General features: G+C 40.1%; 4 protein-coding genes and 1 pseudogene across 10 annotated transcripts in view; 3 read left to right on the forward strand and 2 right to left on the reverse strand.

The window, feature by feature from the left end:
* LOC102200033 (deoxyribonuclease gamma-like) overlaps positions 1-4,593 on the reverse strand; it is a 4,795-nt pseudogene extending 202 nt beyond the window's left edge.
* Positions 4,594-5,971: 1,378 nt separating this feature from the next.
* Positions 5,972-10,005, forward strand: LOC102211131 (keratin, type II cytoskeletal 8-like). 2 transcript variants are annotated; one of them, XM_005740484.1, is made up of 10 exons: positions 5,972-6,269; positions 6,478-6,689; positions 6,850-6,910; positions 7,006-7,101; positions 7,216-7,380; positions 7,574-7,699; positions 8,329-8,549; positions 9,374-9,420; positions 9,529-9,600; positions 9,698-10,005. In XM_005740484.1, exons 1-10 carry the CDS (start codon positions 6,024-6,026, stop codon positions 9,787-9,789), a joined length of 1,338 nt encoding a protein of 445 aa, XP_005740541.1. In that variant the 5' UTR covers positions 5,972-6,023; the 3' UTR covers positions 9,790-10,005. The 2 variants fall into 2 exon arrangements, with proteins under 2 accessions (XP_005740541.1, XP_005740542.1); XM_005740485.1 differs by having other exon boundaries at positions 9,532-9,600.
* A 1,424-nt stretch (positions 10,006-11,429) lies between these two features.
* On the forward strand, positions 11,430-15,088 carry LOC102211600 (NACHT, LRR and PYD domains-containing protein 9C). Of its 3 annotated transcripts, none has more exons than XM_005740486.1 (9): positions 11,430-11,629; positions 11,740-13,330; positions 13,422-13,583; positions 13,659-13,832; positions 13,932-14,105; positions 14,222-14,395; positions 14,488-14,661; positions 14,742-14,909; positions 15,009-15,088. In XM_005740486.1, exons 2-9 carry the CDS (start codon positions 11,751-11,753, stop codon positions 15,076-15,078), a joined length of 2,676 nt encoding a protein of 891 aa, XP_005740543.1. In that variant the 5' UTR covers positions 11,430-11,629; positions 11,740-11,750; the 3' UTR covers positions 15,079-15,088. The 3 variants fall into 3 exon arrangements, with proteins under 3 accessions (XP_005740543.1, XP_013768214.1, XP_005740544.1); XM_013912760.1 differs by having other exon boundaries at positions 11,740-12,207; positions 13,472-13,583; XM_005740487.1 differs by lacking the exon at positions 11,430-11,629 and having other exon boundaries at positions 12,171-12,207; positions 12,831-13,330.
* A 325-nt stretch (positions 15,089-15,413) lies between these two features.
* Positions 15,414-22,922, reverse strand: LOC102212930 (ceramide synthase 5-like). Of its 2 annotated transcripts, XM_005740492.1 has the most exons (11): positions 22,867-22,922; positions 22,447-22,603; positions 20,518-20,620; positions 20,184-20,314; positions 19,651-19,708; positions 19,471-19,521; positions 19,239-19,331; positions 17,106-17,234; positions 16,674-16,780; positions 16,385-16,541; positions 15,414-16,029 (listed from the first exon to the last, which is right to left on the reverse strand). In XM_005740492.1, exons 2-11 carry the CDS (start codon positions 22,503-22,505, stop codon positions 15,892-15,894), a joined length of 1,026 nt encoding a protein of 341 aa, XP_005740549.1. In that variant the 5' UTR covers positions 22,506-22,603; positions 22,867-22,922; the 3' UTR covers positions 15,414-15,891. The 2 variants fall into 2 exon arrangements, with proteins under 2 accessions (XP_005740549.1, XP_013768236.1); XM_013912782.1 differs by lacking the exon at positions 22,867-22,922 and having other exon boundaries at positions 22,447-22,854.
* A 42-nt stretch (positions 22,923-22,964) lies between these two features.
* slmapb (sarcolemma associated protein b) overlaps positions 22,965-23,257 on the forward strand; it is a 10,098-nt gene continuing 9,805 nt past the window's right edge. For all 3 annotated transcript variants that reach the window (XM_005740490.1, XM_005740488.2, XM_005740491.1), the window contains exon 1: positions 22,965-23,108. The gene's annotated coding sequence lies outside the window, so the exon portion shown is untranslated. The remainder of the gene's footprint in view (positions 23,109-23,257) is intronic.

The following is a 23,257-nucleotide window of genomic DNA, read 5'->3' on the forward strand; positions in this document are numbered from 1 at the left end:
GTAGTAGATTGATGGTTCTGAGTTACTTTCTCACTTCCTGTTTTCACTCTTAATAAAAGTAAGATGCAATTACTGTAAAGTTGTTTACCTTTAACAACATTGGACAAATGCGCTTTGCAAAGCCTGATAAGAAAGCTGGCTAACTGTGCAAGTGAACAGACTCAACCCTATCTTTAAGACAGGAGAATCTGAAGGATTATAATCAAATATCCTGAAGATAAATATGAAAACTGCATTCAAAATTACTCTCTAAGCAAATTGAATGGAAAGTCAGCAAATACAATCAGGTTATCTGTTTTAAGATTGTGTGCTGAGGCTTATCAAACAATACAACTGTAAAATTGTTCATAGTCAGAAAAAAAAACATCTAAGAATAAAGTTGCCTCTTTTCTTTCTAATCATCAAGGAAACACGAAGACATTACACGCTACTGCAAAACTTTACTGTGAACAGTAGGAGCTACTGTTCACACACAGATTTCTGAGGGATTTTCCAGGAATGGCAATGCTTTTTCAGAGAATCGATTTCGGATCAGAAATCGCTGATTTCCTACTCGCTGATCTCTAATCTGGAACATAATCTGCTCTGGAGCAGGTTATGTTACTATGGCAATTTACAGAGATAACAAGTGAACCGCCTTCACACTAACCCACACAAACCCAGGGTTAACCCTGAGGTTAGCTGGAAAAGACTAAATCCAGTTCTGTAATACAGTCTGTGGTCCGTGTAACCAGTTTGTTTTTGATCACAGATCAAAAGGTTGTTGAGATATTAACTCAACTCCAATTTTAATTTGCTGTGACAAAACTTAGAAACACTAAGACCCAGTTTATAGATCATGTGCACCAGTTTTGGTAAAGATTGTTGCTCAGACAGTTCAAATTAATTTCAAACATCATAATTGGTCCAGCTATAGACCAGTCTGTAAATACAAGTTAAGCTTTATTAGGTAAAATAAACAAAAAACAAAAGCTTTATGACTCAAAGCTGAACTCGGGCTTTGGACCAAAAGATTCTAAGTGTTAGTAAAATCAGTTCGTTATTGCTGTTATTTATATAGAATAAGAAAAGTGAAAATGTCCCAAAGCCCCATCCTTTTAAACTTGGATGTAAGATTTCATGACCTTTTATCACCCCAAATGTATAGAGTAGTTACAAAATCTTTAAAGCAGATGTATGTGAGAAATCACTGAATTCATGACACACTCGGTTCAAAAATGAAAACTGAATTCAAAAATGACACTCCCAAATTCCTTCATAGAGGCTACACTGCACTAAAACATCAAAAGAAGAATAACATCTAATCACAACAAATGTGAGGCGTAATTTTAAATTCCAACTGCAATTTGCAAATTACCTTTGGCCTGTATTGCACTGAGAATGTTTCGTCACACAGATATGACTGATTCTGATACATGCAACAATGCAAATATTGGGTCAGGCAAGTATATGTCACTATTCTTTATTATATCCACTCTTTTTCACAATGCTAAATGACATTTAAGGGTCAAAAACACCAAGAGAGCCAGTGATTCAGTTGTTTTCATTCTTCCTGCAAACATACCTTCTCTATTGAATAGAAGTGTTGACGGGAGGCAGGCAGGTGCACACGCCATGCCTTTTACGCAGCCATGCCTTTGTGATTCATGCAAAACACAGTTTGCATGAAGGGAGTACGTTGGTAGTTTGCTCCAAAATCCCGGATTGCTTTTCAGTGTACTGGTAAAACTTTGAATTATTTTACACACCCTAAGTAGCGAACAGTCCAAAACACTTCCTGTTCTTTCATTAAGGAGCACTGTTTTAAGAGACTTCACAGTTTTCCTCATGTTTTATCAGCGTGCTGACCTCAGCAGTTTGGTGTATCAGCTTGTCAGCTTGCTTGTCACGTGCTTCATGATGTTGTGATGTGGACATTTCTGTGCTCTTTGTGCAGAGGAGGTTTTTTTTGTTTTCTGTTCTCATGCTGTCCCCCCATAGGAGCCCAGCATGAGTAGAGGTCTCTTTTTCCCCCCTCCTCGTCTTGCCCATTGTAGTGTACATTTCAGTGTTTTTCCATAATACTACCGGTCTCTGACCTGTCTCCCCATGTGATGTCTGTGTTGTGTATGTAAGGTCAGGGAGGGTCCCATTTTGCTGCAGGGGAACTTGCATGTGACAAATAAAGGCTTTCTTGACTCGACTTGACTCTTGAAATACAAGTTAAAATGCATTTGGAAATCACTGCTTTCTTCCTTTATGTGAATTTTCCATCTAGTTTTCTGAGCTGGGTTGTATCCCAGCTTTTTCCACATCTATCAGGAACAAGATAAAGTATATTAGTGTTTTGCTCTTAACCTGTCACAGCTCTCCTGAATCCTTGCTGGGTGTCAACAACTGCACATCTGTTGTTGCTCTTTTTCACCCAAAAGGGAATAGCAATTCCACCTCAACGGGGTAGTGATCGCTCACCCTAAGGGCCTGTGGGAGGATTTGTGTATAAAATGAAAAATAGAAAAGCAAAATAGCCATTCACGTGCATATCAAGAAGAGGGATAGATCAGATAGCTCACCGTTTCTTCTGTCATTTGAAACTCTTTGTGAAAGTTAAATGGTTTAGCTGAGTTTGGCACAATGGCTGCCAGCATATCTTCTCCATACACAACTATCCTGTGGAAGATGTGCATTCATTCAATTCATGAATTCATATAACTGTGCAGTTGTGGTTAGACATTTACATACAGTCATCATGGGTATAAATGTTATGATAATTCTGGGCTTTCAATAATTTCTTTGAACTCTTCATTTTCCAGGGTGCAATGATTGTGCAGCTTAAATCTGGGAGAAACTACCAGTTGTAGTTGATTGTGACCACTAATAAGAAATAAATTCAAACGTATGCATCCAATTCTTCTTTCTTTTTTTTTAATCATTAAAGATGTATGCTGTATAATTATTCCATCCTGGAAAAAAACACTTCAAATAAATCAATAAAAGCCAAACATTACATTGACATTCATGCCCTCAACGAGGGCAAATAAACTTCTGACCACAATTGTATATCTTGCCACAAATCTTTCTAACAAACCTGTCATAAGCGTGATGATCACTTGTTTTTGCCCTGGTGTCCACGTTATCACCAATCAGTCAGTAAGAGTTCTTGTCACTGCGAATGTGGATCTCCTCCCTTTCCTTGGATGAGAGATACCAGCCATCTGCCCTGAAGTCTCCCAGGATCATTACATTCTAAAGGAAATTAAGAAAACAAAAAACAAAAACGCAGCTTTTCAGGCTAATACAACTTTAAATATCCCTAAAGAAAATATGAAGACACTGAGTGATAATTTACAGGTTGTGCAATAGATGTGATTCCTCTGACCTGATATCTCTGTCTCTATATATCTTTATCTATGTGTATCACAACTCAACAGTTGACTTGACTCCAATAACATCCTCTGTAGTTACATACTGTAAGTTAAACATATTTCCCTGCTCACACAAGACACTAAACCTGATAAACCTGCTGCAGTCTGCTGTAATTAGCATGTCACGCTGCATCAGACTCATTCAACAAACAGATCCACGGTTAAAAATGACTCGTACATACTGCTGATGTCCCAGCAACTGACTAACATGTACACACACAGACCTAACTCCTTGTTCTGACTGAACCAGGTACGATAAGCTTCAGTAGGGGCAAAGATTGACCTGTGTTATAAGTTTTAAAGTAGAGAATATAGAGCTCTCTTTTAAATGCATCCACATCATCGACCTGGTCATCCTTGTACTGATAGCAATCGATAAGGTCGACCACATCGTCCCTTCCAGCAGGACAAAAAAATTATTCTATAGAGCTGTTCAGCTTTACAGTATGTGGGATTATTTGAGCTTGCCTGTACAGAAACAGGAACTGTTCCTTGTATCTGCTCCTTCCCAGACGGGTACTGAGCTGCTGAGCATAGTGATGGGTGATGCTGACCCTGAGATGTGGACAACAGTAAAAGTAAGCATACTTATAGGAAGAGACAGTTTTACTTTAGTCAGAAAATCTTTTTTTTTTAAAGTAAATTCACCCGTTCAGCTCTTCCACTAACACTCTAACAGAATCTCCAGTCACATTCACCACCTCCAGAATAACTATGATGTCATATCAAGACACAATCTACAACAAATAAGCTTTGTTAATAAAAGAAGTGCAAACAGTGTTATTGTTTTGTTTTTGTTTGTTTGTTGTTGTTTTGGGGTTGTCTTGAATCAATGATAATGAAAGCAGAAGAAATGAGAAGCGATTTTCTTTTTTACTAACCCTGATAATGCACCTGGCTACTTCCCAGTTTTCATTTTCACACTTGATAATGACTGTTTCCCAACACTCATGAGTGAGTGACATTGACAACAAATTTCCAAAGAAGAAATGCATTACACATGTTTTGTGATGTGTTGACTCTGTACACAGCGTCCTCATTTAAAGAGTTCATATCAGCCATTTCATTCTTTGGTTTGCCTCGCTAACGCCAAGGAGAAATGTTTTACCTTAACCAGGCTTGTCAGGACCGCTGGATCTGAGACCTTAGTCAGTCCAAACCTCTGTGCATTGAATGAAGCAATCTTCATTTCTGTCAAAGGAAGACCTGAAGGAAATATTCAGTGTCATGCAAAAAGCATTTTAAGTATACGCATGACGCTCACTCTGTTCTCTTGACTTTATTCAGCTCTGATGAAATGTTGAGCGGGTGGCACAGATTCAGTGTCATACAAACAAACCCTTATAAATCTGGTTATGTGAGAACATTTTTCCTTTGTACAGTAGTTGTTTGCTTAAAGGAAAGCGATGATTGGATAATTGGACGCGCAGGGAGAGAGGGAGGATTTGAAAAACAAACAAGAGAACAGACAGGTTTCCTTTTTTTTAGTACAACTGGTTTCTATTAACATTAGTGAAAAGACATTTAATTTAAGTGTGGTAAATTTTTAAATCAAACTATTTTCCTCTTTTGTTCCATGGGATAATAATGTGTACTTTATTGATCCCAGTGGGGAAATTACTCCCTCTGCATTTGACCCATTCACTCAGTGAAGCAGCGGGCAGCCACACCGGGGAGCAGTGTGTAGGGACGGGACCTTGCTCAGGGGCACCTCAGGGTAGCCGTTCGGTGAATTCGAACCCCCGACCCTGCCCCATGGTTGATAATTTGTAATCATAACTGTCATCATAACTGTGTCAAATTTATCACAGCACAGAGGCAGCAGCAGTGGAGATCAATCAAAGATAGAAATAAAGAAATACTTTAGTCCATAATAACCAAGTAAGGAGCTTCCTGTTAATGAGTGGAGTGTGTGAGGTTATGAGGGCGTAGTTAGTTGGTAAGGTTTTCCTTGTACTTTTTTGACTTTACTCTCTTACAATCATATTTACTAGTTTAGTACCTCAAGAAGAAAAATAACAGTTTTCCAGAAAATTTGTGACTTTTTTTTATTAAACGTACTACTAGAGTTTCAGGACTTCAGAGTTTCTCTTTCAGTTAAGGGAGGTTTTACGAGGTCCACTGATGTGCATGTAGTTTCCAGTGTGTAATGCATATTATAATATTTGGGAACATTTCCAAAAGTAACATTGCCTACTGAAAGAATTTTCTGCATATACTGACTTAAATTTACATTAAAAACTTGTGGCTCTGCAGTTCATTATGTTAAATAAAATCTTTCTTTATTCATAACAGGGAATGTTTTATTTTTCTTGATGACTTCTTGATTTACTGAGTTTTCAGACTGTGTGAGTGCAGACTTTTAGTTTGTTACGGAACTCACCTGAAGCTGTGGAGCAGGAATAGTTTCCTGTTGCATCTTTAAAGTGAGGGGTAGGTGGGAGAGCACGAGGTATGTGTCAGACTGGTTTACCCACATTCAATCACTTCACTATCACAACACGCCCAGTTCTGCCTTATAAAGCAGCCAAAAAGATAAAACGTGCACAACAGAGCTATACCACCACTTCTACCAGCTGAGCTCCCCATCCTTTCCAGCAGTGCAAACTCAACAGCACCATGAGTCTGAGGAGCAAGCGGAAGAGCCTGCTGAACTCACCTTCAGGGCGATTCAGCAGTAGTTCCATGGCATCCAACTCCATCCGCCAAATCAGCACCGCTACCGATATCAAACCAGTAACAATCGACAGGAGCCTGCTTGCCCCACTAAACTTAGAAGTTGATCCCACCGTCCAAACTATACGCACCATGGAGAAAAATCAGCTGAAGACTCTTAACAACAAGTTTGCATCCTACATCGAAAAGGTAAGAGGAAATTTTACTGTCACATTTAAAATCTTTTTATTATAAACCATTAAAGTGTCGTTGGGTAACTTGAAAGGCACTCATAAATAAAATGTATTATTATTATTATTATTATTATTCCAAGTTAACTCGGTGGCATTTGAAGCTTCTTTTAAAACCTAAAGTGGGACTGTGTTGGAATTTGTTCGTATCCCTTCTCGTGTGTCAGGTCAGACAGCTGGAGCAGCAGAACAAAGTGCTGGAAACCAAGTGGAAGCTCCTGAATCAGCAAAGCGCCCCCTCCTCTGATGATGCAGAGTCCATTATTAAGACGTTCATTTCCAACCTGGAAAAACAGCTGGAGCTTTGCAGACACGATAAAGTGAAGCTTGAAAATGAGTGCACAGCCATGCTCGAGACTGTGGAAGACTACAAGACTAAGTAAGGTATCCTGGTGGAAGAAATCAAACCACTGCTTAACAGGAGCTCAGCTTTGATATATGATAATAAAGTGGACAGTGATAAGAACTCTGTTTGTGTGTGTGTGTGTGTGGGGGGGGGTGTCTGTCTGTGTGTAATTTGATATTTGTGGGTGTTTCAGGTACGAGGAAGAGATCAACTGCAGGGCCACTTCAGAGAATGATTTTGTACTGCTCAAAAAGGTGCAGTATGCAATGACACTAATACTTTTATTTGTGAGTAATAAAAAAAAATAGCAGTGAAAAGAAAAGTTGTTTATTTATTCTGTTGCCTCCAGGATGTGGATGAAGAAATTATGAGAAAGGTGGATTTGGAAAGCCAGTTGACAGCTATTCAGGATGAAATCTTGTTCCTCAAAGAAGTGCATCAGATGGTAAACAAGCTTACAGTAAAAACCTTTTCAGAATTTAAATCAGTGAATTAAATTAGGTGTCATATTCTGGATTTTTTCCTCTTAACTTTCGCTGTATGTGTTGTTTTAAATAAGGAGCTGTATGACATGCAGCAGCGTGTGAAGGACACCTCTGTGGTGGTGCAGATGGACAACTCCCGCAACCTGAACATGGACCACATTATAGCTGATGTTAAGGCTCAGTATGAAGAAATTGCTGCTTACAGCCGTGAAGAAGTTGAAAAGTGGTACAAGAGCAAGGTGAAGGTCTAAGATGAATTCTTGCTCATTACTGTTGATGTAATAAACCAACTAGGAAAATGGGCATAGAGACATGAAAAGGGCTCAGAAGTTACCGCTCATAAATCTACTACAACGTCAAAACGGCATTTGTTAACCCAATAATTACTGTGTTTATATCCTTGTCTCGCTGTTTGATATTTTTCCACACCAGTTTGATCAGATGAAAGTGCAGGTCCAGCAACATAACAGCGAGCTGCAAAACACTAAGACCGAAATAGCTGAGCTTAAGCGAATGATTCTTCGTCGGCAGACTGAGATTGATGTTATGAAGGAACAGGTGAGTGAAGGGCTTTAAAACTACCTCATAGTCTGTTTGATCTTAAACTGGATTTTAACAAGTATCAAGAGGAACAACAGGTTTAGCTCCTGTTCTCATAAAAAGAAAGGAAACTGAAAACAAATCAAAGGAAACATTTTTTCATCTTGAACTGACAGCTAATTGCATACATTTAGTTATTGTTAGCTGCTCTGAAAAAGCAGTTTGGTTTTCCTGTTACCATAACCCACACAAAACCCCCCAATTTTTACAAAATCGGGGCGACCGTGGCTCAGGGGGTTGGGAAGCGGATCTGTAACCAGAAGGTTACCGGTTCGATCCCCGGGCTCTCTGTCCTGGTCGTTGTGTCCTTGGGCAAGACACTTTACCCTCCCGCCTACTGGTGTTGGCCAGAGGGGCCGATGGTGCGATATGGCAGCCTCGCTTCTGTCAGTCTGCCCCAGGGCAGCTGTGGCTACAACCGTAGCTTGCCTCCACCACTGTGTGAGTGTGATTGAATAGTGGCATTGTATAGCGCTTTGGGTGCCTTGAAAAGCGCTATATAAATCCAATCCATTATTATTATTAAAATCATCAGGAATCACTGTGAAGCTCAGATTTAAATATTTAAAGCTTTTTCTCTTTGTCAGTATTCCCACAATGAGGTAAGCATATCTGATATGGAAGAGCGAGGGGAAGCGGCTGTAATAGATGCAAAAAGCCGCATTAAGGACCTTGAGGCGGCTCTGAGGCAGGACAAGCATAACATGGCCAAGCAGCTCAGAGACTACCAAGACCTCATGAATGTCAAGCTGACCCTGGATATCGAGATCTCCACCTACAGGAAACTCCTGGAGGGAGAGGAAGAAAGGTAAGCCAGCAGAACTTAGGAGGTTGCTGGCAACAATGTGTTAAGGAAGAAAATGGATGGATGGATGAATGGATGGATGGATGAATGGATGGATGGATGGATGACCATTGATGTAAGGTTTCAGCTTGGAAACTGTCTACAGTGATTCAGAAAATGATTAAAACATATTAATCATTACTGATATTTTTGGTTGTATGAGCTACTGTACGTGCATACCATCTGTCATCCGACAGTTTAGATGGAAATTGGGTGTGGTATAGAAAAACAAAAAAACACCACCTTGAGCAAAAGCCTCAGTCAGAAACAAGAAGTTATTTGTTTGGTTTGGTTGTTTTTAATAGTTTCACAACCACATATTTGTCTCACTATTCAAATAGTTCACCTCGGTGTGTTGCATTAAACAATAAAGAACTGAGCCCAGGGGTGGAATGCAGCAAACACCCACAGGTATTTGACAACTGGTGGTAACTGCAGTCGTAGAGCAGAGCAGCCTTTCAGGTGCAAGTTTGAAAGACAAATCTACATCCAATCTGCAAAGCCCAATCCACATCCAGAACCAGAACCAGACTTTGACAAGTAACACATAGATGAGATTTATGGTTTATTGGAAGTCTGTCTTCCAGTTTTATGGCAGGAAAAAAACAAACAATTACTTTGGGTAATTTGGTTTATCACTTGTCTTTCTTTGCTGGATCTTAAACATGAGACAGGTTTATTGCACAGCTCCCTCTAGAGCCACAAAGGGCTTTGCAACCTTCACTTGAACAACCGTGTGAATTACCAGTACATGCCCTGTAATGTATTTCCTGCTTTCACCCTGACAGACTTGGTAAAGACTCTGTTATCAGCATCCAAACAGTGCCCAACAAAAGTAAGTACAGTACTGTATTTTACAAATAAAGATGAGATCATCTTAATGACCTTCATCTCGGGGATCAGAGTGACACCCTCTTCTCTCTTTTTTCTGTCTTCTTTTCAGCAGCTGTTGCCAGTAACGACTGTGTTGATGGCACTGAAAGAGTGTTCAGTGTCCAAACAGTGCCCAACCGAAGTAAGTACAGCACTGTATTTTACAAATAAAGATGAGATCATAACAATAGCCTTCATCTCAGAGATCTAAGCGACGCCCTTTTCCGACTTCTCCACAGCTGTGCCCGTTACCATGCAGAGACAAAGGTCAGGTCCTGTTCTCATCAAGACAGTGGAGACCATGGACACGACATACACCGAAGGCAAATAAAACGCAGCAGTGCTCTGAACTGACCGATTGCTACTTAAAACTACCCTTAAATTAATCTGTTTTCAAACTGCTGTAACCTCACTGTATCAAAAGGCCATGTGTATCTGTGTCTCTGTTTTTCGTTTCCTTGTGATTCTGTCACATTAAATTACAAATTGTACTCAGCAACTGTAAGACGTTTGTTAGTTTGCTCTATAGATGTTCCTAATAACTATTAAAAACTATTCTTTTTATTGTTAGATCTTGCTGCACAGCTGTTGTTCTGATGTGTCTCTTATAAAGCATAAGGAGAAAATAGCTTCAAAGCTTTTACATTTTTTTTAATATGCACTAGATGGACCCAAAGATATTGGGTCACAACTTTAAATCTCTAAACTGAGGTGTTTTCAGTGTCATTGCCACAGGTATAGTCCAAGTCGTTTTAAGGAGCTCACTTCAGCTGTGTTACTGTAACAGGATGACACTGTTGCAACAGGTCGGTTTGTTAAAGTTTGTACCTATTACGCAATCAACTGAAAGAGCTTATTGCAAAGGGGAAGTCTAATTTCAACACGGTTTTTTTTTTAACTACAGCTCAGTGCAGCTGGTGCATTTCACATAAGTCTCAGACCGCTTTGAGTGGACTCGAGTGCCACAAGCTGGATGGACTGTGTTTGAGTAGCCAGCTAAAAATACAGTGCAGGGAAAAAAGAATTTGGGCCCTTTAGTTTTGTTTGGGGTTTTTTGTTTTTTGTTGCACTTTTATGCTTCACATCATGTATTAAGAGAGAAAGCTATCCAAACCTACCTGCCTCTAAAAATGAAGCAAACTTGAACTTCAGGACCTTGATGGCTAATTGGAAATTTGAATTCTGCTCTCTATCAGAAAATCCTGGAGTTGACTGTCCACCCATCAGTTAATGCACTGAAGCTCAAGCACACACACCCATACACACCAGTGTAATTCTAACACCCATAATACTATATTGTATATTTATATATTTTTTTCCAAACATATGTAGGTTTTGTTTTGATATGTGAATTTGAAAAGCATGCTAACAAAAATAAAGAGGGGAAAACCTTTGTTTTTTAAAAGTAAACATACATTATTAGCTATTAAGCAGCACAAAATACATACGGTAAACTAAAAAACACAAGTAGGTAAATGTTTTGAAGAGTTGGCCAAGCTCTGCCGTCTGTAAGACACAGATGCATTTTGAAATCCCACAGCGCTCTTCCTACTTTCAGCTAACCGCTATTTAACTGCGATCATGGCAGCCCTCCTGTTATTTTGCGTTATTTTTTATACTGGGTATTACGGTAAGAGAACCCGAGATATGATTTCAAAATAAAAGCAATCTTCCGGTGAATGTGATTCCAAAGAAAGTAATAAAAGTTCTTAACTTGACACTGATTTACACCGTGAGGGTGTACGGTTCATAAAGAGAAATTAGTATTTGGAAACATCGAGTTTACTTGTTACGGCTTTACAAGTCTTTAGAAATCTTCATTTTTAAATGTTTGTATAATTAAGAATTAATATAGTAGTAAATTTGTTATATTTAAAAATGTATTTATTTAAAATTATTGTTAAAATGTATTTATTTTGAAATCGCGTCTCAGTTTCTCTTACCGTAATGTCTCGTATATACAACCCAAAACAACGTAAGAGGAATGGCTTGAGGGATTAGTTAGGGTGTGACTTCTTCTTTCCTTTTTTTTTTCTACCAGTATACCACAGAAGAGCCACTGCGCTCGTGTGTTTTGGTTTGTTTTCCAAAAGCACCGTATCCAAGGCAACTATTTCTAGTTGTGTTTATTGTACTTTTCTGTAAACACGTGAGCTGAGTTGTCACAGCTGGTAAGTAGTTTAACACACTGGAAATTATTAGTGGACACGGATGATATGTTGCCTGTTCTTGCACGCTTTAACCAAATTGTTTAATTCTGTCTTCTGGTTTATACATACAGAGATTAACGCAATGGACAAAGACTCCGTGCTAATTCATATCCTGAAGTCAAAGGGCACTCCTACGCTCCTTGGTGGAGACCTGCCTTTCAGAGTCATAAACGACAATAAGTACATATCCCCACTCTCTGCAGAAGGCGAAGTGAGAGAGGAAAACTTGCCCACCGTGGATCAAGCCATCCACACAGCCCTGAGTGGTGAGAACAAAACTGTTATCCTGATAGGCTCAGAAGGATCAGGTAAAACCACTACTGTGGAGAAGCTCGTTGTGGACTGGGCAAAGGGTGTACATCTACAGAACTTTGAATATGTCTTCCATTTCCGTTTCAAGGACTTAAATGCTTGTGAAGATGCACTCTCTTTAGAAACCTTAATCCAACGCTGTCACCACTATTTCCCTCCTCAGTCCATGCATCTGGTTCTGCAGAAGCCCGAGGATGTGCTGGTTGTTTTTGATGGTCTGAATGAGTGTAAGTACAGCCTGGACCCCTCTGTGCTCACCCTCTGCTCTCACCCGACCCAGGCAGTTTCAGTGGACTGTTTAGTGGCCAGTCTGCTTCACAGATCTCTGCTGAAAGGAGCTGCAGTTGTGTTGGCCACCAGGCCAACGGCGAATCTGAAGTTTCTTAGCGGTTCTCAGGTGAAAGTGTTAGGGTTTCTGAAGCCCCAAAGAAAAGCTTTCGGAAACTGCTTCTTTACAGATGCTGCTGCCAACAAAGCACTTATGCACATGGAGAGGTCTCTGGGCTTTTATGATTTCTGTACATCTCCAAGATTTTGTTGGACAGTTTGCTCTGTTTACAAGCCTCTTATTGATTCTGGAGGAAAACTTCCCGAGACTTTATCTCAGCTGTTTGTAGATATCCTGGTTGGCTTGATCCAGACGCTCTCGCTGAGTCAAGCAGAGGGCACAGAGCTGGTGTTGGCCCTCGGCAGGATGGCTTCTCATTGCTCTGTTGAGCAGCATTTGAGCTGCACCAAAGCGCAAATGTATTCCTTTGGCTTTCAACAGTTTCTCACCTCAGTTGATACTTTCCTGCGAATAGATGGTGAAATGGAGTCTGATACATGTGTGCTCTCGTTCCACTCGCAGCTGATCCAGGAGTTCATCCTGGCATTGTCTTTCTTTTTGGGCAAGATGACGTATACGAGTGCTGAGAAGATGCTGAAGAAGCACGAAGATGGTACAAAGTTTCTAGATGTTTTCCTTTCAGGGCTTTCTGAACCAACTCAGCGCAGACCACTGGAGAACTTCCTGGGAGAGTTCAACCCTGATCGGGTCAAAGATTTTAAGCAGTGGTTTAAAAGCAGCTCAGAGGAATCACTGCAGGGATATAATGCAGACGAGCACTATAGATGCTTCCGCCTGCTTCATCAAGCTCAAAATGAGAGCTTGGTTAAGGAGATCATCAACTCCTCAGCACGAATAGGCCTCAGCTATGACAGCCTGACCCTTCAAGACTGTGTACCTTGGAGTTATGTGGTTACATGCCTTGGTGGGACGAAGTCGTTGAATCTGTACAATACAAAGAATCTAACAGAAGAGATGGCAGAAGTCCTGGCTCCAGCTATGAGTCTATCACTCAAGATAGTGTAAGACAGGTTTAGGTAAAATTGACATCATTTGATTCATATGTTCAAAGTGCATTGATTGTTGCTTTAAACTGTGCTGTCCACCCGCCAGCTTGCAAAGAAGCTTTTTGAGTACTGGGGCTGTTCCTCATCTCGCTTCAGCTCTCAACAGAGGAATTACCACGGAGCTGGATCTCTCTTACTCCCGCCTTGGTGACGAAAAGTTCAAAATCCTCTGCACTGGACTCAGAGACTGCAAGATACAAGAATTATGGTAAGAATTGCCCTTTTTTTTAAGCAATCTTTGTTTTTAAAATTGGAAGAATGATTTACCTGCTTTGGGTTTTAGTCTTCAAAGTTGCAATCTGACAGAGGAAAGCTGTGAAGACCTGGTTTCTGTGCTGACCTCAGGCACCTCTCAGCTATGCTTGTTAGTAATGTCATTCAATAAGATTGGGGACCAGGGATTTGCAAAACTGTGCGACGCACTGCATAGCCCTCACTGCAAACTTCAAGAACTCAAGTATGTACTTCAATAGTGTAGTTTTCATTAAAACTTTTGTATCCTGTCTGCTTTTATATAAATCACTGACATACACACATAATTATTGTTTATTGAAAGGCTTGACAGATGTGATCTGACTGAAGCGTCCATGAAGGTTTTTTCTGCAGCTTTGCGTTCTGGACAATCAGAGCTGAAAAAAGTGATACTGGCACGAAACACGATGGATGACAGCGGAGTGGAGGCTTTGTGCGTATCCCTGCAACATCCACTCTGTAAACTACAGAGCCTCAAGTAAGACTGTTTAAATAAAACTGCATCTGTAGATTTTTTTTTTTTTAAAATGTAAAATATAAGAACACAAAAATCACACCCCTACATATTTTTCTGCCTTTTAACTTTTCTTTTAGTCTCTATACGTGCCAGCTGACAGGCGCATGCTGCTCTCATCTGAAGGAGGCCTTAATGTCGGAGTACTGTACTCTATCAGAGCTGGAGCTGTCAGTGAATGAGTTAGGCCAGGAGGGGGCGCTGTTGCTCTGCCAAGCCCTGAGACGGCCTGGTTGCCCTTTAGAAAAACTTGGGTAGACTCATTTGTATTAACTTTTTAGTGACCTTTCTCAAATATTTAGTGAATTTCAGATAACAGCATTGTGTGCTTTGCCCCACCCTACAGTTTGACACGATGTGAGTTAACTCGACCAGTCTTTGAGGAACTGGGCTCAGTGCTGAAAAGTGGGACTTCTCAACTGAAGTCCCTGAGCGTGGGTTTAAATAAAGTAGGAGACCAAGGGGTTAAACATCTCTGGGATGCTGTTGCACACCCAAGCTGCCTGTTGGAAGAGCTGGAGTGAGTTGAAAAAAATGATGTGATCATAATCACCACATTATAGTCCACTACATTTAAATGTTGGTCTGTTTGTTTTGTAGTGTTGAAATGACCCAGCTGACCAATGCCTGCGTTGAAGACTTGTGCACTGCAATAAGAGCCAGTAAGACACTGAAGAAGCTGGAAATGAGAAACAACTCACTGACCGATGCTTCCATCCCAGCACTTGTCCAAGTCATGCAGGACAGCCACGGGATGCAGGAGATGAAGTAAGCGCGATTCACTTTAGTTAATAACGCTTAAGCCAGAGTGTGCACACGAAAGAAAATTAAGTGTCTAACCACTGCTGTTGTTTCTAACTCTTTCAGCCTGAAGTACAATGATTTCAGCGAAGACCTTTTTGAGATGTTGGAGAAGTGCACGAAAATAATATACTGAAGAAGCTTGACTCAGATTGCTTAAAAATTACTTTAAGTTTTGTTTTCTAAGTATTATTGTTGATTATTATAAATGTTACTCATAGAGATTTTTGCTTGCTACAGCAGTGAGGACAGGAAGGTTGTAACGCGTACGCATGTTTATACGATGAATCCCAACAGTTCCAAAATGTTCCTACCATTTACTCTTCCAATAAAATATATTTAAATTATTATGGTTATGCTTTCATCATATGAAATAAGGCAATGTGTGAAGACAGTTTTCACAGTCAAGACAGTAGTTTTCGTTCTACACTCATTACAGTATAAAGAATGAAAGAAAATCACCACTGGATTTGATGCAAATGTTTTATTACGAAATCTTTGGTTTTTTTGAATCAGGACATCTTTGGCATTTGGAATTGTATTCTAAAGCCTAACTCAGTAAGGCAAATGACGTGATTTCTTCTTTCATTAGTCAAACATTTTACCAAGTTTCAAAATAGAAATTATTGACATGTACATATGCAGCAGTAGCCGTGTGAGCAGTCATCCATTTGGTGCTGTTTAGTGTAACTTTAAGAACACACACACACACACACAAACACACGTTGCTGTCCACTCCTGTAAGCAAACAGCAGATGTAAACTTCACACTATAAAAGTCTGTATGCCAAAACTGGAGTTCCTCTGTTCAGGTCCTCCCTCTGTTTGAAAAACACATTTTTCTGAGTGGGCAACAGTTCTTCTCAGAAGGTCACAGTGACACGGTGGGTTTCACAGGCACGCTGGTGAATGAAGGCCACACTGGAAATAAAATATCCCCTCTTTGGTACTCAGTGGTCATGAGCTTCTCCATTAAGGTTACTGGTGCGACTGTTTCCCTTGAGGGTTTGGTTCCGGCTTGGGTCTGTACTGCTACAAATCTCCTCTTCTGAGCTGCTCTCTACGTCACTGCGATCGTCTTTCGCCACCTGTAAAAGCAGTATTTAACTACTAGTTATGAATCATGGCTTAAAAACTGAACCTTATGCTAGCTCCAATGTGAGACTATAAGTACCCTAATGAATTTGAGCTGATGTTAAGCGAGTAATGTTTACCATGGTCACATCATTGCTAATGTTATCTGATTAGCATGATAGAAAAACTGAGATACTGAGGGATCTTGGTGCTAGATTAAATGTGGCTGTATTACAAACAATAGCACAGTTTAGCCTTAGTATCAAATACTGAAATTGACAAAATGTGACAGGATACAAGAGGGGAGGGAAACCCAGCTGCCTTGGTTAAATGTGAAAATCAATTTCCACAACCGATCCCAAAACTAACCTTTCCCCTGAAAATGGCTTTGATGGCAATGCCCATGATGAGGTAGAACCAGATAATGTGAAGGCACTGCAGGACCAGCAGCAACCCATTCAACAGCCACCAGGCCCGATAAGGCCCGGCAATCTCCCAGCTCTCAACCAGAACACTGTGAATAATCCTACAACAAAAACATGCAGATTTTTAGCAGATGTATCTGTATATAACAGTTAAGAAAATAGTAATAAACAGGTGAGAAGATAACAAGAGTTTTACAATAAATATAAGGAAGAAAGCTCTTGTTTTTCCTCACCAGAAGGGAAAGATGACAAGTCGACAGATGAAAAAGCTTATGCTGAAGAAGACAAAGAGGCCATCACATAGCCTCTGGTACTTGGCATAGTTTGCCATCTTGGCTGCCTTAGGAATAAATAATACATTAGGGATTAATAATAATAATAATAATAATAATAATAACAATAATAACAATAACAACAACAATAAGAATGATAAGAATAAAACCCACTGTTGTAATATACACCAGTGTCATACTGTTACTGTAATGTCAATACGTTGTTTCTCTGTAAAACTGGTAGTACAAGTATCTCACATCACAGCTTCTGTGTTCCTAGCTGTGTTTACATACATGTTGGATACCTACACGGGCAGCCTTGCTGAGTTAAGCCAAGAGCCCTCTTTACCAGGATCATGTCTAACATCTAAAAATCTAAAAGATTTACTTTACCTCGAGGAAGATGTCAGATGCATCATGCACACACATGACCATACTGCCAGCTCTTATCATGTTGTTGCCATAAGAGAAAGTGATGAGAAGTATGGTAGCCAGATGGTGGACAAGCATAATCACGAAATCCTGCCATCAGAAAAACAAATGTAGGTAACAAAAGAAAGGTACCGGTAATGAGGTAGAGAAGACGTTCATGTTACTGGCACATTAAATAATAGCATATTAACTTGATATTATGGACGCAAGAATGCAGTTTATCATACAAAGTGAAAATACTGGAATGGCAGCGTAGGGCGTAGAGTTACATGTATTTGAACAGTCATGTGTATTTGAACCTGAAGTTTTGATGAAACTGATGGTTCAAAAAGCCAACATTTGGCCCACTTTTAAACAGTGCAGAGAATCAGAAGTGAAACATGAGTTCACACGATGGTGTAAAAGCAAATCACTATGTGAATCTGAGGATGAATTAGCTTGTAATTCAAGTTGTTTAGCTTTTCTGTTGAGTTCTCACTCTGCTCATGTAGGCATTACTATTGTCCATTTTTAGAGTTATGTGCACACATCTGTAGCTAATGAGAATATATGCAGAGTCTATAAAGTTCAGTTTGTCATTTTTAGTTTGTTTTTACATAACGATAGATGTTAAACTTCCACCTACTCCCTATCAGGCTTAAAACATTTGTTTAGACTGTCACAAATTTGTGTTTGTCTGATACCAACCTCACTGATGTAGCTCATTTTTGTACTTTATTTTGAACACAAACAAATTAAATAAACCATTCATCTATTTAACACACTCCAGCTATTCATCCAACCAAGCATGTCTTTGGACAGTGGAAGGAAATCGTGTACGTACAGTATTGTAAATCCATGCATGTGTTCTCTGTGCCTGCAAACTCCACACATAAAGGCCCTAACTGGCTAGCAAGGTCCAAGCCCAGAACCATATTGCTTTGAGGCACCATGCCTAATCCAATTATTTCTTCTTCTTCTGTCAGTCACTACAGTGGATCATCTCTCATCCTTTCCCATCTTGCCCTTTCCTTTGTACCGCCTGTCACACCAACCCTCTCCTTCTCTACATTCATAAGCCTTCTCTGTGATCGCTCCCTATTTCTATTCCCTGGCAGCTCCATTTTTAATATCCTTTGTCTAATATAACTGTTATCCCTAACCTGCAACTGCAACCAATTTCAAAATTTAGCAATGCCACACAACTACATTTACCACTTTAAATCCATAAAGTGGGAACACATGTTCCAGATTTGTTGATTAGAACCTGCTTAGGTGGTAACAGGAGGAATCTCTTATTTAAACCTCTTATTTAAACCTTTGACATCTAGAATCTTGTGTTCTTTAATTATTCACTTTTAGTGTGCGGTCTTACCATGCCATGATCTAAAAAGCGTTCTTAAAAAGTTTTCACTACAAAGGCTGGATTCCTTCAAGTCTGACAAAGGAAGAGCTCCAAATCATTTGGCATAAAGCAATCACCTGTAAGGAAAATCCTTTACAAGTGGCACAGAATAAAAACAGCTTTTAGCATATGAAGCTCATCCCAAATCTAAAGCGTGGCACAGAAGTATCATAGTACTACAGCTTTGCAGTTATTAATTGCTCTTTAAATTCTGCATCATATTGTGCTTAAAGAAAATGGAAATGCCCACGAGCTGAGGTGGACCTGGAAGGTGCCCTTTTAAAGGGCAAAAGGATCCTCAGCACACAAATGCATCAAATGGGTAGTTTACAAAGAAGAAATAGAGGGTTATGGAACGGCCCACAGTCAGGAAGAAAAATGAAGCTCCCTGAAATGTTGCAGGCAGATTTGAAATAGGCTGTAATTTTCTTTGTGGTTGTGTTCAAGCATTTACATCTGTAGACACAGTTTAAAACAAGATCAAATGGTGGCCTGCCCAAACACATGAAAAACAAGCCAATTTCCATGTGATCTACTTATTTTTGAATGTATACTTTATTGTCCTTTTAGCCAGAGCACATAATCAAGATACAATCCTACACGCTTCCTTTAAGAAGAAAAAAAAAAAAGGATTTGGCTTTGATACAAAAGGCAATGTGCATTTATTGAGGCAATTAATAGTTAGTTAGGCCGGTTGTTGTTGGACTCACCTTTCTTTTAATGTCTATGAACTGGGAAAACATCAGAGACCAATAAAAAGCCAGCTCTACAAGATAGTAGCTGTGCTGTTCAGGACTCAGTGGCTTTGGGAGAGAGTGAAAGAAACACACCTTTGATAAATATGTAGCAATACCAACTGACCTGTTAACATTATGGTGGTAAACAGAGTCTCCTTATAATAAAAGTAATCAAATATAATGCGTAAGCAGAAAAAATATTAACCTGAAAAGGGTAGTTCTGCCAACACTCTCTGGTATCCCACATCCACGATGTCTGAAGGAAACAGATTACAAAAACATGCATTATACTGTTGCAGGTTCACCTATTACGAGCCAACGATAAGAACCGCTTCCGTGAACCATAATAGTATTGCAGAGGGCAAAAAGTACATTTTAAACTTACCGACCACAGATGGTTGATGCCATAAATAAAAATCGCCAGGTAAAAAGTGAAACGCCACCTGAAAGGAAAGAGAAGAATAGAAAGACGAATTTAGCATACACCGGAGGCACTTACATATATAAGCACACTCCCAGTGATCATTTTAACATTTACTAAGTAGCACTTAGACTGGCATCTGTAAGGTTTCAAAACCAAAATACTTGGCCTATTTACATTTTTACTTGATGAGTGTATCAAAAGTGATCACCAAGATGGTTAAAATACATTTTAAGAGATATTTTCACTAAATATTATGGCAACCCATCTAGAAAATTCTTGTGAACAACTACTGTCTGCAAAGTATTAAGCTAAGTCCTCAAGCAGATGCTGACAGGCACATTGGATTAATTCTCTGGGGACCGTGGATGCCTGCGCAGCATTTCAAAACAATTTATATGACAGGAGCTTATATGCACGTGCATGGGCTAGCGCTGTTAAATCCCCTCAATTGTTTGTACATTACAAAGCAGAAACCCCTGTAGAAACCTACGTACATGCTCTCACAGAACTTTTTCTGTGTGCTGGGCCTGTCCTGGTTCCGACGGACGCGAAACCATCTCTGTATTTTCCGTACATCCCAGTCCAGCTGCTTGGAGAGTCCCTCCAGTTGCCTTTCATCTGGACTCTAAAGAGGACAAACATAAAATAACTCTCCACTCCTTGTAAAACCACAAAACCAATAGGTATGCCTGTCACATGACAATAGGTATTGACTGAACATATCATTATGACTGTGGCGGTGTGTTCCAGTGCAATAACATCATGTTGCTGCTGCAGTGTGTACAGGGACGTGTAATAGACTACAGAACAAACACGGGCTTTATGTACCGCTTTGGACTGATACAGCCTCTCCAGGATAGCATTGGGCTGAGCTTGCCGAGGCACTCCCGCCTGAATCTGAAGTATGTGGGCACAGGGCTTGGCCACTAGCCTGTATACACACAGACAGAGGGGCAAAAAGAAGAGGGTGGGGAAGCAGAAGTGTATGGTATTAGAAGAGAAAGTCACACAGGGAGAGACTTAGAGAGAGTTGTTTAGTGTCTCCAAGAAAAGCAAAACAAAACAGAGGGTTATCCAACATTTGCTAGGAGATTCCACCATTTACATGAGCTGTGGAGCTTTCACAGTTTGCCCACAGAGTTACGCCTTGCATTCATTTGTTTAAGACGAAGGAAGCATAACAGAAGCTATAGGGGGACACACAAGGAAATGCTGAAATGAAGGGATCCTGAGGAATGTTGCACCTAGCCTAAACAAAGTTCGTCATGTGAGAGTATGGGACGCAGAGTATGGGAAGGATACTCTGCCTACCAAAATGCTCATTTGTGTCACGGGATCATATGGTTGACTCGACCGGTGTTTATTAAATTCATCACACATCAGCCTAAAAACACCCAACATATCTAGAACAGTTTTCACAACACAGAAAAAAGAAGAAAAAAAACCTCTGAATGAATAGCAGCACAGAGTAGACAGGGCTGTCCCTGAATGCTCAATTTCAGACAGTTTCCATGAACCAAAACTAAGCTGAAAAACATGACTTTTAGTGCAGTCGTGAGGTTTGGACAGAGGAAAACCTTGTTTAAAAATCACATAACGTGCAATGCCATTCCCTTAAATGTAATTGTCTCATTCCAGAGTATGCCAGAGGAGTCATTTTAATATACCTCCTACGTAAAGACGTCCTTACCTGCACAGATTCTTTAATTAACCAGATTCTCTCATCGGAAATGTTACTTGAAAGAGTCTAGTTAGCCAGCAAATCAGGTTTTTTTTGCTCAGTTTGAAAATCCCGTTTGTCAAGGAGGGTGACTCATGTAAGGCTTCTCTAACTGGCTCAAATGTAATTGGGGCCATAAACTGCAGCTTCCAGGACTGAACAGTGACGCCAGTGCAGGAGTGCTTTGAAAAACGGGCAAAGTTCATCGGAGTGCACCGCACAAAAACTCTAAAACTAAAGTGTCAAAACAATGCTTCACGAAGCAACGAGTAGCATCAGTGTGTGTACCTTCATCTTTTATATACAGTCTATGAATGAGACTGAAGGTATAATTAATATTAAGGTACCATACCAGCTCTAGCTCTTCAGCTTTGTTATGCAAAAGCAATAAACCAGATCTAGATTAGGAACCAGTACGAGGAGTGATTTGGTTGGAAAGGCGTATCTGTTTTGACTGCCTGGATCAGGACTGGAAGTAGTGACTCAGAATCACAGAGCTACTGAAGAGAACCACTGTTTATTGGCATAATATTGGTACAGAATAGTGTCCATCGCTAGACATTTTATTCAAACAGGAAAACAGGAAGTGAAAGAGCTAGTGAGCAAATCAGAAAGAATGTACCGGTATGATCTGCATCCCCCTCCCTCCAAAAAAACAAAACAAAAAAAAACAGCTTGTTTCTGTTTCTCATCAGCAGTGTCATCACCTCACAACAATGCAAACACAGTAAAATATAAAACTGCCACAGAAGCCAATAAAAATTCTTGCATTCTTACGTATTCTTGTTAAAAAAAAAAAGAGATCTATAATTATCTGTCACAAGAAAAGCCACGTGACAGGATTTTTGTTAACATAGTAGGTCCACAGAGAGTTGCTAGTCTCCAGAGAGAGTGACTCATATATTAAAGTTCATGTAGCAACATTTGTATGGTGCCGTTTGGTGTAATCTTTTCTTTGTAAGTAAAAGTTCTCGAAGACCAATCATACCGGTGCAGAACAAACTAGCGCTACACAGACACACAAAAATCTATTTTACCTTTCAAACAGCAGTCTCAGAAAGTAAACTACGGCAGCCAGAGGGAAGGCATACAGCATGTTCCAGAGTATGGGGTACTCCACGCCAGGTGGTGGATGCTCCAAGTCCGCCCAAGTGACATTTTCAGGAAGCCAAAACCTTTCACTCCAAATCCAGGCTGAGATAAAGGAAGTCATCGGGGAGAAGCAAAACACAGCAGATCAGCAGCAGCAAATGAGGTAACTGAGAGAAAAAACTGCCGTACATGTAGTAGTAGCTCAGGCTAGCTAAAGAAAAACTTAGCAGTCATTCCTCCCTCCTTCTTCCTCTCCCTGCTGTTGTAATAGCAGAACTAAGTTATCTAAGCATCTCTTCTGGTTCACTCCTATGACTAAACTCCACAGACACGTAACAACTATGACTCTCCGAGGTAACACCCACCTCAATTATTATTCACAAAAGTGCTTCCACTGGTTCCGTGCTGCTCGCCGTAACGTCGTGCCTATTGTAGGAGGAGTCAAAGGCAGCTGACGCTAACACGGAGTCGGTTACGCCTCCAATTAGCGGCAAACGTTATTCATTAGCTAATGCTAGGTTAACCATTAAAACTAACTTACTTAGTAGGTTAAAACTAACTTACTAACAGTGGTTAAACGTTCTTACATGGTGGAGTGATTATGTTGGTAAGTTGTAGCAGTTAAAAGGGTTTTTAGCCACATTTAATGCCTCAATTTTAAGTAAACGGGGATAAATGATAGCCGTTTGTAATGCTATCTAAATAACCTAGCTAGAGAGAGAGATGTGCATGCATACACACACACACACACACACA

Source organism: Pundamilia nyererei, unplaced genomic scaffold (assembly GCF_000239375.1).
Source record: "Pundamilia nyererei isolate P.nyererei 1_Seehausen unplaced genomic scaffold, PunNye1.0 scaffold00100, whole genome shotgun sequence".
In the NCBI taxonomy this organism is placed as follows: domain Eukaryota; kingdom Metazoa; phylum Chordata; class Actinopteri; order Cichliformes; family Cichlidae; genus Pundamilia; species Pundamilia nyererei.